The 14,456-nt window shown below is 40.6% G+C and overlaps 1 protein-coding gene across 4 annotated transcripts in view; it reads left to right on the top strand.

Annotated features, from left to right (window-relative positions):
• The window catches only part of TRPC6 (transient receptor potential cation channel subfamily C member 6), a 112,928-nt gene that overhangs the window by 81,411 nt on the left and 17,061 nt on the right, over positions 1 to 14,456 (top strand). For all 4 annotated transcript variants that reach the window (XM_055304750.1, XM_055304751.1, XM_055304753.1 and 1 more), the window contains 4 exons: positions 1,526 to 1,690; positions 7,686 to 7,902; positions 11,572 to 11,805; positions 13,593 to 13,857. In XM_055304750.1, coding sequence (XP_055160725.1) covers positions 1,526 to 1,690; positions 7,686 to 7,902; positions 11,572 to 11,805; positions 13,593 to 13,857 — 881 coding nt within the window. The remainder of the gene's footprint in view (positions 1 to 1,525; positions 1,691 to 7,685; positions 7,903 to 11,571; positions 11,806 to 13,592; positions 13,858 to 14,456) is intronic.

The raw sequence follows: 14,456 nt of genomic DNA, 5'->3' as shown, positions 1-14,456 counted from the left end.
TAGTTATATAAAAGGAACAGCAGCACTGGAGACCCAGTTTCATTTACCATTTGTTTCTGTGTGCTGGTTTGGGACCAGTGCCCTTGATTCCTTCTGGGGTGCATCTGAATCCCTCCAACACTCTCTGGGGACCACTTTCAGTCTCTGCCTTCATGTCATGCCCTCCATTCTTGATTGCTTTCTTAGATTAGGTATCTTTTTAAAAAAACACAAAAGTTTTTAAGGACAGTTTCTATTAAACTAGTCTATATAAGAAAGAGTCTAATAAAACTTACCATATATGCTTATGGCAAGTTTTCAAGCAGTATAGACATGCCACCTTTCTCTTTCCCCAATTCTTTTTTTTTTTTAAGATTTTACTTTTAAGTAATCTGTACACCCAATGTGGGATTGAACTCACAACCTCAAGATCGAGAGTGGCAGGCTCTAGGGACTGAGCCAGCAGAAGCCCCTCTATATTCCCAATTCTTAGTGGAGAGTAGTTAAGCACTATTATATTCCTCTCCACAAATTTACATCTTGGATATCTTCACATTTCAGTTAATAAACATCCATCTCATCTTTTCAAAAGCTGTTTGTATATTATTATTTCATTTAATCAGCTTGCTATTTAAGAGTGTTTATTATTTTCTTCAGGTTTTCATTAATTCAAAATATTTGCTAAGTTTCCCTTCAAAAAAAGTGTACTGGTGTATATACATGCCACTGGTATACCAGAGGACTTATTTTTTTCTATTCACAATGGGTGTTATTAAATCTTACCATTCAGAGAAGATAAACATTGTATCATGTTTTAATTATCTTCAAGGTTAACCATCATTAACCATTTGTATTTCTTTTATCTCACCTTTCAATATTTTTAAATCAATTTTTATTTTGCACTGTTGCCTTTTGTATATTAAATAATGTTGCCCTCTGTCATATGTGGTGTTCACTTATAAAAAATAAATATGCTAGAATAAAAATTGGGGAAAATAACAAGTAAAATTTAATTATAAAGTTTTCTTAATTGAAAGAGTTTATGGCACAAGAATAAAAATGTATCAGTGGAATAGAAGAGGCAGCCTAAGCACAGACCCATATACAAATGGGAGTCAGTGGGTGTAGCATTGTGGGTCAGTGCAGAAAAGGTGGCATGCTTTTTTTAAAAAAGTATTTAAATATCTGGCCAGTAGAGTCTTTACATCACTCTTTCAAGATGGAGAAAAACATATGAGTCCTTGTGCAAAGAACTGATTAATCTTTTTATAATATTAAATTTCAGAAATTTTTCTATGCTTTCAAAGAAAGACCATTAGTAGTAAAGGAAGAGTTTGATAAATGGGAATCTTCAAATCTATATAATACATATTAGAAACTCCTGCCACGTTGCTTGATGCCTGTCAACTAGATGTTTAATGTATGTCCTGTAATTCAAACAATATTTTTCATGGAAAACCCCAGAACAAAATATTAAAACACAAGAAAGGAGTTTATGAACTTTTCTTTGATCAAGCTATTAAATGTTTTCTCACTTCCCTGCTAGTTTGTAGCTCATCCAAACTGTCAGCAGCAGCTTCTGTCCATATGGTATGAGAACCTGTCTGGCTTACGGCAGCAGACCATGGCGGTGAAGTTTCTTGTGGTCCTCGCAGTGGCGGTCGGATTGCCCTTCCTGGCTCTCATTTACTGGTTCGCTCCATGTAGCAAGGTACGTCTGCAGAGCCCGGACCTGAATAGTGTCCTGGATGTCTGCAGAGTCATATATCTAGAGCCAGTGAATCAGGGAAAATTCTGTTTCCCAGATGAACATTTCATGGAAGTCACAGTTGGGTTTAAATAATATTATTGTTCTTAGTATTACAAAAATAATATTAATTTGCTGTAGGAGATAGACAGGAAAATGGATATAGAATTAACCTGTTATACCACCACTACTGAGCTGAGAAAGAAGACTAGTTACTGTGTTAGTATATTTCCTTTCAATCCCCACTAGAGGCGTGTCTTTTCATATATTTTTATAAACTTAATGAGGTCATAGTATGCATTGAACAGATATTTTAAATATAATACTAAAATATAATTTTTTTGTCCTTTATTCCTCCTCAGGCAAGGTCCGAGATACTCGTTCTTTTTTGTGTGTATTTATTTTAGCCAATTTGACCAGATAAATCTCAATTTAAATAAAGAAAAACCATGTAAATACTAATGTGATGCTCATTTCAGTGAAGAATATTTATTTTAGGGACAAAGAACACTGCGATGGGACAGCAAAGATAGTCTGTCAGCAAAATCCATCTGCTCAGACTTTGGTGGAGATACTATGTTCAAAGGGCCCAGCCTTTCATTAGTGTGACAGCACAAGTCTGAACTATGTTGACCTGTCACTCTTCACAGGCACAGAATTCTATGTCTTGCATTGCCAGCAATCTCATTCTTCATGTTTTTGAAGCTACATTTCTGGACTGTGTAAGTCTCAATTCTGAGAGTCAAACTGAAATAACTGAAACGATGTGGCTAAAATGTCTGCTGGACCACCCGGGTGCTGTGTACAAACACCAGTCAAATACTTGCTGTTCTTTATGCGGGCAGGACTCATCTTCAAACATTTGTAGCACATGGATGCAAACACATGAGTCACCATAAGCAACATATTGTCTTCTTTTTACTTAGTCACATATTTGATGGGATTTAAAGGGACCTTTCTAAGTGGACTTGGGCCACAGTGGAGCCAGGCTTCCTCACAGAGGAAAAGACATAGTCCCCTGCAGGGGCAATGATGGGAACTGCTGGAAACTCAGGATTTTTTCCTGAAGGCAAAATCTGTCATCATAGGAGTTTTTTTCCCTTAAAATATATAAGGCCCTCATATTGAGCTTCTAGAAGTAAAACAGAAAAGGTAAAAATAGTGAGATTTAGTAGATTTAGAAATTAGTAGTGTTTTTTTTTCTAGAAAGTTATCATTTTTCTTTTCTTCTCTTTGTCATAGAAATGACAGATTTCTTATTGAAACAAAAATCCAGAATTATCCTTACTAGCACATAGGTCACATCCACGTGCATAGGTACTCCCTTCCTACCTTACTGCTCCCAAGTCTTCAGAGATTTAGCTGAATTGAGTAGCCAGGGCGGGAGTGTTCTGAATTATCCTGGTTTCCTGATGACTCTGTGATCAAACTGTAGTATCTTTCCAAACTGAATGATTGTCCTTTTCCATATCCAGGGAGTTCAGAAGCATGATGACTTCCAGAGTGCTTGGTGTTTTGACAACACTATTTTTTTTTTTTTTTGACAACACTATTTTTGACAGTCCTTAGAGTTTCTTAGATTTTGACTGAATCCTAATTAACCTTATTTCCTTTACTATTTCTTCTTTCCTGGTCATGTTTCTTTCCTTGCATCTGTTTTCCACTCTCGTTTATGAACCCTGAGGCAAATAATTAAATTAAAAGGACACTGTCAAGGTATTTTTGTTTTTATTTAAAATCTATTTTATTACCTGTTATTTAGCTTTTGAAGTATGATGATAAAATTGACCTTCACAATTTTTCCCTTAGCAATGAACATAAATACTATTTACAGGTTATAGGGGAATATTGCTTAAAAGCTATATTGATGTTTTTATTTAAAATACTATTTTAAGTGAAAGAGATTATAGGGAAAAGGAGAGAAAATGAGTGGGAAATATCAGAGATGGTGACAGAACACGAGAGACTCCTAACTCTGGGAAATGAACAAGGGGTAGTGGAAGGGGAAGTGGGGGGGGGATGGGGTGACTGGGTGACAGGCACTGAGGGGGGCACTTGATGGGATGAGCACTGGGTGTTATGCTATATGTTGGCAAATCGAACTTCAGTAAAAAAATATACAAAAAAAGAAAATAAAATACTATTTTAAATACTAGGGGAGTCTGGGTGGCTCCACTGGTTAGGCATATGACTCTGGATTTCAGCTCAGGTCATGATCTCAGGGTTCTAGTTCAAGCCCCTAGCTAGGCTCCAGGCTGAGTGTGGAGCCTACTTAAGAAAAAAAAAAAAACTACTTTGAATACTAAACAATTTCTGACACATCCATAAGAATTAAGCCAGATCAGATTGCAGGCCTGTATACCTTGACAAAGTCCCTATTTCCGTGTAAAGTTGGTTTTCTTTCCTCAAGTCTGCTTCCTTCTAGCAGAAAGTTTTTTTCTTTACTTGTTTCCTTTGTCCACCATAATCCAAATATGTTTTATGCTCATTACAATAAAAATAGGTCATGCTGTGATTTCAAGCCATTTTAGCTTAAGCTAACTTCAACTTTTAAAAAAAATTTATTTAAATTCAATTTAATTGAATTGATTAAATTTATTCAATTGTGTCAGAGGTAGAGGTCAGTGATTCTTAAGTTGCATGAAGAGCACATGCATGTGCTCTTCCCACATCCCAGTGCTCATCACATGGTGTGCCCTCCCTCTTTTGGTAATCCCCCAGTCACCCCCTCCCCCACCCCAGAGACCTTCAGTTGCTTTCCTAGAGTTCAGAATCTCTCATGTTTTGTCTCCCTGCTTTCATTGTATTTTATTTTTCCCTCTCTTCCCCTATGATCTTCTGTTTTGTTTCTTAAATTCCATATATTAGTGAAATCATGTGGTATTTGTCTTTCTCTGATTTATTTTGCTTACCATGGAATATTAGCCATCAGAAAGAATGAATTCTTTTTTTTTTTTAATTTTTATTTATTTATGATAGTCACAGAGGGAGAGAGAGAGAGAGGCGCAGAGACACAGGCAGAGGGAGAAGCAGGCTCCATGCACCGGGAGCCCGATGTGGGATTCGATCCCGGTTCTCCAGGATCACGCCCTGGGCCAAAGGCAGGCGCCAAACCGCTGCGCCACCCAGGGATCCCAGAAAGAATGAATTCTTGCCATTCGCAATCATGTGGATGAACTGGAGGGTATTATGCTGAGTGAAATAAGTCAGTCAGAGATTGCTTCCACCTTTCCTGTTCCTATTGGTATTTGGCAGTTAGGTATTTAGTCATCATTAAATACTTGAAAAAAGTATAATATATAATCTCCAAAGCCAAGTATTTCTTTCAACACTTAACGTCAAACATTTGTCAGGCCCATTAATTATTTACCTTGTTCAATTGGTAAGTCCCCTTATTTATGGTCATTTTTATTATTTTTTAATTTTTGTAAAGAATTTTACTTATTTATTCATGAGAGACACACAGAGAGAGAGAGAGGCAGAGACACAGGCAGAGGGAGAGGGAGAAGCAGGCTCCATGCTGGGAGCCTGATGTGGGACTCGATCCCGGTTCTCCAGGATCACACCCCGGGCTTCAGGGGGCGCTACACCGCTGCGCCACCGGGGCTGCCCTACAGTCATTTATTTTTAGAAATTTGTTTATATCCCAGCATACATGGACGACAGATTTTACTAAAATGCATAACTCACTTCAATTCCTGAAGTCCACTGAATGGTGCCAAAACCTCCCTTAGTTTAAAGAGGAACACAACTCTCAATAATTTGTAGTAAGACATAGAGGTGTATGGAGGTGCCTGGGTGGTGTGATCAGGTGGGTTTCAGACTCTGTTTTCAGCTCAGGTTGTGATCTTGAGGTCCTGGGTTGGAGCCCCCGTGTCTGCTCCGTGTTCAGAGGGGAGTCTACTGGAGATCATCTCTCTCTCCGTCTTCCCCTCCTGCTCATGCACTCTCTCAGATAAACAAACAAACAAATAAATCTTTAAAAAAGAGAGAGAGAGGGCAGCCTGTGTGGCTCAGCAGTTTAGCGCTGCCTTCTGCCCAATGCCTGATCCTGGGGACTCGGGATCGAGTCCCAGGTCGGCTTCCTGCATGGAGCCTGCGTTTCTGCCTCTCTCTCTCTGTGTCTCTCATGAGTAAATAAAATCTTTAAAAAAGAGAGAGGAGAGACTAGACTAGGATTAATTTCAGCTTTAGCTTCTATGATTTTGAAAAACATAGACGAGTAAGGTTTCTAGGAACAGAGAACTTGATTGCATCCCTTCCACTGTAATGTTAAGCTTTTTTCAGTATTAAAAGAACCTTTTGGGACCCCTGGGTGATTCAGCGGTTTAGCGCCTGCCTTCAGCCCAGGGCGTGATCCCCGTGTCCTGGGATCAAGTCCCACCTCAGGCTCCCTGCATGAAGCCTGTGTCTCTGCCTGTGTGTGTGTGTGTGTGTGTGTGTGTGTGTGTCTGTCTGTGTCTCTCATTAATAAATAAATAAAATCTTAAAGATAAATAAATAAAAGAACCTTTTTTTCCCTCAAAGAATTGACATATCTCTGTACTTTAAGGAGAATAATATGAAATTATTTGTAAACCAAATAGAATCATTAACTCTGAAACAAGAATTCCTGCTTTCAGATTCCAGCTCTACCACTTAAGGAGCTGTGTGACTTTTAGGCTGGTTTCTGGATCTTAGGATCCTCAAATTCTTCATCAGTAACACAGAGTCTTAGGGGCACCTCCCCTTAGACTGTTGTCACGGACATGAGTGAACAGAGTAAAGCACTGAAACTATTACTTGCTGGCTAAGTGTTGATGGGTTATTAATTTACACATTTTTCTGTAATAATAAATTCAATTGAAAATCTGTTAAAAGCAATGAAGCCCCCTTCCAAGAAGAAATCTAATCTGCACATATATGCTGAGTCATTTGCTATTTCAGGGGATGTATGGATCCCCTGAGACTCATCCTGGACACCCTGTCCCTCTGCCCACCTAAGACTTGTGCATCTCTGATGGAAACTAATTCTGTACAACAGAAGCAAAAGAGCTTTTATTGTTTCCATATTTCACATGAAGAATATGATTTCCCCATAACTCAGGAAATTTACTCATTGCCATTCAGCTAATGAGAGAATGACTCTGGAACCTGAAGTTACAATATTGGACTTTAAATCCAGTGTCATTTCAGGATGTTGTTCCCAATATGCTATGGGAACTGCCTGTCATCCTGTCCTCAGTTGGGGGTTCTGTGTGTGGTACTCGTGACTCTACTCTGTCAACCTGAACACCAGCACAGCCACATCAGGTGCACCTGTGTCTGTGACACATGTGTGAGGACAGCAGGTAGAGCAAACACGGATCTAGGATCTTTACATGGCAAGTGGATTCAGTTCCATATTTTCTTTTTTTTAAGATTTATTTATTTATTTATTTATTCATGAGAGAGAGAGAGAGACAGAGAGAGAGAGAGAGAGAGGCAGAGACACAGGCAGAGGGAGAAGCAGGCTCCATGCCGGGAGCCCGACACCGGACTCGATCCCGGGACTCCAGGATCGCGCCCTGGGCCAAAGGCAGGTGCTCAACTGCTGAGCCACCCAGGGATCCCCAGTTCCACATTTTCATCCACTAAATTAGTTTGGCTTTTATGATTAGTGATGGCACTATACTTTGCCTTTTGTCATAAAATACTATTTTGTCAATGTTATATAATATTTTAAGAATTTAAGTATCATTTAACAGAAAAGTTAACTTATTTAATTGTAAGTCCAGAATATCAGCAAGTGTAGATGAGGGATATGACCAAAATTTTAAGACAGCATAAAGAATTATTATTCTTTCATTAGTTATATAAATATACATAATTATCTTGGAGAACACCGGAGTACACAGGTATTTATTACTGTGTATATGCGTGTGTTTTGCAAAGTAGACAAACCAGAGTTAAGATTTTCTTTCGGTGTGTGTTGTGGCAGATGGGGAAGATCATGCGCGGACCCTTCATGAAATTTGTGGCACATGCTGCCTCCTTTACCATTTTTCTGGGACTGCTGGTCATGAATGCAGCTGACAGATTTGAAGGCACCAAACTCCTTCCTAATGAAACCAGCACGGATAACGCAAGACAGCTGTTCAGGATGAAAACATCCTGTTTCTCATGGATGGAGATGCTCATTATATCCTGGGTAATAGGTAAAGACTGAGATTCTGTCCTCATTTTTTGTGTGTGTGGCCTGAGCAGTTGGGCTGACTGACCCTGATTCCTTTACGCAACACTTACACAGATGCATCCAGGTGATGTGGCACACCGCACACCAGGATTTTCCCTCTGTTTCTCCCCCCCCCTTTTTTTTTTTCCTTTTTTCTCCCTCTGTTTCTTAAGTGTACTTATCTTGGGTTCAGTATCAGGTGCATGGTCTTCTCACACACCACCTGTTTTTTAAGTTTCCAAGAAAAACCTGGAAGAAAACAGTACAATAGTATTAATCAAATCTGGCTGATGATGAAGTACTGCTATTCATATTTTGGGAGAGCTGAGACTTCTGATTTAAAGGCAACCACATGATTTTATGTTGAGTTTTACTGGGAATAGAGCTATTAGTCACTCCCATTTACTGAACAGCTATTACGTGCAGAACTGTTCAAAGCACTTTACAGACATCAAACACACAATCTCTCTGAGTCGTAGTTCTGTAATCTGTAGCCTGACTTGAACACATATTTTACAGTGTTTATCTGAGGACTGAGTAATTTGCTTTAGATCCCCCATACAGTGGGTAAAGCAGAGAGCATGCAGGCTGTTTGTCTTCAGAATCAATCATGCACATGGCTTGTCCTTAAATATAATGCAAATGTGAAAGGTATTTCAATGAGATGTTTGTGCATTCACAAACATGAATTCAGTAGCCAGGTGGTGCCTTAGTTAAGGAAGGAGGGCACCTAGGTAAGTGCGCAGAGCCCCTGCAGTAAGGGGAGTTCAGTGTGGTCAAGGTCAGTCAGTACATCCATCACTGACAGATACTGTAGCTGAGGTGCTGTTAGGATCACATGAACATGCACAGAGTAGGCATCTAAGTCTGAGTGAGGTGGAATATAGAAGGGGCAGAGGCCACCTCCCTGGACAGACCTTCCCACTCAGACTTGGAAATAAGGCAAAGTCCGCAGACCTAGAGTTTTGGGGAGAAAGGATGCTAGGAGGCCTGGAAACCCTGCCAGTGGAACTGTGGAGATGGGATGGCACCTGGCACACTTGAAACGTCAGGAGGTGGCACTGCTCCAGTGCAGGGACCTTGGAGTGTGGATCAGTGGTGGCCACATGGCCCCAGCGGCTTTCAGCATTAGGTACCGGTGTCAGCACATCTTAGCAAGGTCACAGCAGCCGAGAGGTGCTGAGTGCAGAGGCCTAGACCTAACCTCAGCCTCCCTAGCATCTAGGGAAGGGTGGGTGTGAGGGTAGGCCTCCAGGAAAGCCAGTGCTCTGCATGTAGGGAGGGAGCCCGTGGGCCCCACCTGGGATTACTGGGTGGTGGCTTCACTTCTCTGACAGTGGAGCAGAGAGACTGTCATGCTTGTGCTCAACCCGACCCAGGAGAATGAGAAGCTGAGGAGTAGGTCTGAGCTGTGGTTGGCTTTGAAGCGCCCATGGGATTTCCAGGGGAAGATGTCCAGTAAATACTAGAGCTCATAGCAAAGGGGAGAAACAGGGTGGGGGCTCAGTGTGCAAACTGCATCCCCAGGGTGTAATACACCTTAGATAAAGGAGAGTTTTATCTGTCACTATTTCTTTTCTAAATTTATTTGACATTGACCAGGTACCATAGAATTATAAGAAATAAATTACATTTCACTTTGAGCCTTTGATTTAAACTAAGAATAGTCATTTGGACATTGTCATAAACTAACTGCTTATGTATGTGTGTTAGTATATATAAAGTACATAACAGTGCTTTGCACATAGGGAATGTTCCATAGATTTCAAATAATTATGATTATTATTAAAGTTTTCACTAAGAGTTCATATGTTACTTTTAAGGGCACCTGGTTGGGTTAGTTTGTTAAGTGTCCAGCTCAGGTTGTTTTTTTTTTTTTTAAGATTTTATTTATTGGGATCCCTGGGTGGCACAGCGGTTTGGCGCCTGCCTTTGGCCCAGGGCGCGATCCTGGAGACCCGGGATCGAATCCCACATCGGGCTCCCGGTGCATGGAGCCTGCTTCTCCCTCTGCCTATGTCTCTGCCTCTCTCTCTCTGTGTGTGACTATCATAAATAAATAAAAAAATTAAAAAAAAAGATTTTATTTATTTATTTGAGACAGAGAGAGAGCACATGAGCAGGGGGGAGGGGTGGAGGGAGAGGGAGAAGCAGAACTCTGCACACCCTCCACATGGGGCTCCATCCTAGGACCCTGGGATCATGACCTGAGCAGAAAGCAAACACTTTTGATCAACTAAGCCCCCCAGGCACCCTGACATTTTGGTTAAGATGTTTAGATTTTATTTATTTTTTATTTTTTTATTTGTTATTTATTCATGAGAGAGAGAGAGAGAGAGAGAGAAAGAGAGAGGGAGAAGAAGAGAGAGAGAGAGAGGCAGAGATACAGGCAGAGGGAGAAGCAGGCTCCATGCAGGGAACCCGATGGACTGGATCCCCGGTCTCCAGGATCACACCCCGGGCTGAAGGTGGCACTAAACCGCTGAGCTATCAGGGCTGCCCTGGTTAACATGTTTAAATGTTTATCCATAAATGTTTTTCATGAGCTTTCATCCACATCTTCCAAGAGGCTTGTGCAGAGACATGATTAAATGCACAACAGTTTTGCTGTGGGGGTTTAAGGGGGTTTCACGTGACCAGACATGAGGAGGTTTCTGAGGCTGCGAGGGCCATCAGGCTGGGATGCAGGTCAGATCCCAAGGGAAGAGGACAGGGAAGGAAGGTGGGAGAGAAGCATCCCAGATCTCCATTTAGCCATCACAGAAGCCCAGTGTCTCCCAAGCATGGGGGCCCCTGGGCACCAGTGGGAAACAGCCCATGGGAAGTATGGCCTCATGCCCATAGTGTCTAGAAGTGATTGCTGAAGCCCAAGGACAATTAAATTTCTGTAGTTGGAGATATGTGAGGTCCATCCTTGTGGCCACCACCCCATAGTCATTAGAATATCATATTAAATGGCTGCAAATACTCCATCGTGGGAGTCCCATCATGGCGTCCATTCTGAGGGTGTGAGTGTGGCTGTGTTTGTATGTTCTGGTTATTATGAAGAAGGCTAAAATGAACACCTTTTTTTTTTGTTGTTATTGTTGCTGCTGCTTTACGCAGGCTCCATGCCCAGTGCAGAGCCCAATGCAAGGCCCGAAGTCATAGGCCCTAAGACTGAGACCTGAGCTGAGATCAAGAGCTAAAATCAGCATATCTTACCTGCCCAGGTGCCCCTAAACATCTTTTAAATACCTTATATGTATAGAATCAGTGGATTAAAGACTGTTATTTGATGGGACACCCGGGTGGCTCAGTTGGTTAAGTGTCCAACTCTTGATATCATCTCAGTTCTTATCTCAGGGTTGTGAGTTCAAGCCCCACATTGGGCTCCGTGTTGCGCATGGAGCCTACTGAAGAAATTTTTTAAAAAATAAAGATTGTTGTTTGAGCACTCTTGAGCTTTGTCAATTGCCTTCAGGTGATACACTGATATGGCTGGACTGGGATTTGTGGGACACAGGAATTATGGTTGGAATGGTGGGATGTAGCCAGACTTTGAAGGATTTTGAATGTCAGGCTGAGACCTTTCAAACTTACTTTGTTTTATTGGAGAGCTAAGGCTGGAATGAAATTAAATTGAATCTATTTTAATCCTTTTCTAATGCAGGCATGATATGGGCCGAATGTAAAGAAATTTGGACAGAAGGCCCCAAGGAATATTTATTTGAGTTGTGGAATATGCTTGACTTTGGTATGTTAGCGATCTTTGCAGCATCATTCATTGCAAGATTCATGGCATTTTGGCATGCTTCCAAAGCCCAGCACATCATTGACACAAATGATACTCTAAAGGACTTGACCAAAGTCACATTGGGAGACAATGTGAAATACTACAATTTGGGTAAGTTTATAGTGCACTGTCAATGTAAGTTAATAAAAATGCAGAGTTTTCTGCTAAGAGCCAGTAGGAGTTTGATTAGTACTCAGTTTGGAAGCATCTGTGTCTGAAAAAGCATGCTCTCTGCGCCTGCCTTTGTCTTTCTACTGGCTGGAAACCTGTAACTTTCTCTTTTGGACCGGTTGGCAAACCACGATTGGGAATGTCTGTCTTATGTCTTAGATTTATTGCTTTTCTTTGTATCTATTAAAAACACATTTGAGTGGTATACGTTTGAGTACCACTTATGTTTAAGACAGTAAAATCTGTGATAGCAGGGGAAATGCGGGATCCCTGGGTTGCTCCTGATAAGACTCAGTGCTGCTCCCCAGCCAGGCTTTGAACTGGGTGGGAAACCAAACAAAGCTGTGAAGCCAGATCCCTGCCTCTAATGCTGATCAAGTTCATAGTGGATGACCTAGTTCTGAGTCTCTTAGCCAAAGGGCTCCATAATGAGGCAGATGTGTCCCTGGGTTTGTAGACAGTGGTGGACAGGGCAGTCCTCCCCACAGCGGGCATGGCTGCAAGTGCCCGATGGGGTGAGGTACCTTCACGGAGAAGCAGATGAGGAGGATTCTCAGAAGGTGGATAGAGCTGAAACCAGTACACTCAGTTATCACTCTCTCAGGGTAGCTGCTAGGGGAGGCATTCCACCTCCAGGAGGAAGGGGGAGTCAGGAGGGAGACAGGTTCTGTGGGTGCTGAGGGGACGTCCCTCCTTGAGGAAACCTGGGGCGGGGAAGACAGATCCCTTTTGAATATTTATTTCAAACATCCTGCTAAGAAATCAGTTAACATCGGACTGACATCTCTGTGGGTTTATTGACGATATCACACAGTGATCTCTTTATTAGTATTTTTAAAAACATCTATTTTAATGTTTAACACTTTTTTAATATACAGAATTTTTAAAAGTCACAGCTATTTATACATTGTACTCATAGACTCACTATAAACCAGGAAACTGCTTTTACTAGTTTCTTGTATCTGTTCCTCATTTCACTTCCTAACAAGTAAGCAAAAACAAATAAGCAAATATAATCCTATTTTTCCTCTTTCTTACACATTGTTTTGCATTTCTCTACATAATGGTTTCTTAATTGGGTTTTGATGGCCTAATATAATAATGCCAGGAAAATGAAAAAATGAATACTTGCCACATTTTTATGATTAAAATAGATTTATCTGAGCAACCAATAAAAATTGCTTCTAGTAAGTTGAAATAACTGCAAGTACTTTGCATGCCCTAAATTACATTTTAGTGTAATTATAAGTTTAAGGGTAAATAATAAATGCTAATTGTATAATGCCAAGCAAGTTCTAAACACTGAATATGTTGGCTTATTGACTTTCCAAGTGAAAAAGGGAGGAGTGGTATTATCTCACTTTTAAAGATGAGAAAATAAAATGAAGGGAAGTTAAATAATCTGCACTAGTTCTTACACACAGACACATGTGTATATGCACACACATGCACACACAAGAATTTTTGCAGATACTGAGTCCCTAGTTTGAACTCTTAACCATTATGCTACTTTCTTATGGAAAATTGCCAACAAACCAGGAGGGTCCTGGTTCTTAAAACATTCAGAGGCTTCCATATGCCTGGTCCTTAAAGAAGCTGTTGAATATCACAGATTTCCAACAGACATTTGATTGTTAATGTGATTATATTTCTTTTGCAGAAAAGGAGTTCCCTCAGTAAACAACTTAGAGACATTCATGGTAACTCTTGTCTTTCCTCTTTCCTAGCCAGGATCAAGTGGGACCCCTCTGATCCTCAGATCATATCTGAAGGTCTTTATGCAATTGCTGTAGTTCTGAGTTTCTCAAGAATAGCTTATATTTTACCAGCCAATGAAAGTTTTGGGCCTCTGCAGATATCACTTGGGAGAACAGTGAAGGATATCTTCAAGTTCATGGTCATATTCATCATGGTCTTTGTGGCCTTCATGATTGGAATGTTCAACCTCTACTCCTACTACATTGGTGCAAAACAGAATGAAGCTTTCACAACGTATGTGATCTCAGATGATCTGATGGTGGAGATTGCAGATTAAATAAATGTTAGCTTAACAGTGTTCATCTATGTCCATGGGCTGGATAATGTTTTGGCGAAGACTTCATCTCCAGTTTCTGTTTAGCAGAACTAGAGGATTTTTAAATGAATTGGGAGAACTTGAAAACATAGGCATCTCCTGATATAAAGTAATAATAGCTAACATTTTTAGCACCAGTTATTCTGGTAAAATACCTCACTCACATCATTTTATTATCTCTCTTACACAAAAAGAAGAAACTGAAGTTCAAAAAACTTAACTTGCTGGATGTTGCATAGCAGCTAGTGTTACAGAAAAGCTGTGCCATGAGCCCTGGTCCTGGACACCAGCCTCTCTTCTGCTTGTTAGGGTTCCTGGGGCTTTGGTCCAGTTCGTCAGATCTTATCATTGAGAAGATCTAGGTTTTAAGTAGTGACAAGTGTTTTGACTTAGGTTTTCCATAGACACAAGTGTTTTTTTATGTAGTATTTTTAGAATAGATCACTCAAATTTAGGTTGTCCACCTTACAATGAGAAACATTGACTGAAGCATAAACTACGTTAACCAGTCTCATAA

Source organism: Nyctereutes procyonoides, unplaced genomic scaffold, assembly GCF_905146905.1.
Source record: "Nyctereutes procyonoides isolate TBG_1078 unplaced genomic scaffold, NYPRO_anot_genome, whole genome shotgun sequence".
NCBI lineage: Eukaryota > Metazoa > Chordata > Mammalia > Carnivora > Canidae > Nyctereutes > Nyctereutes procyonoides.
Note: the sequence above shows the minus strand (reverse complement) of the source record. Positions and strands in the feature narration are given on the sequence as shown.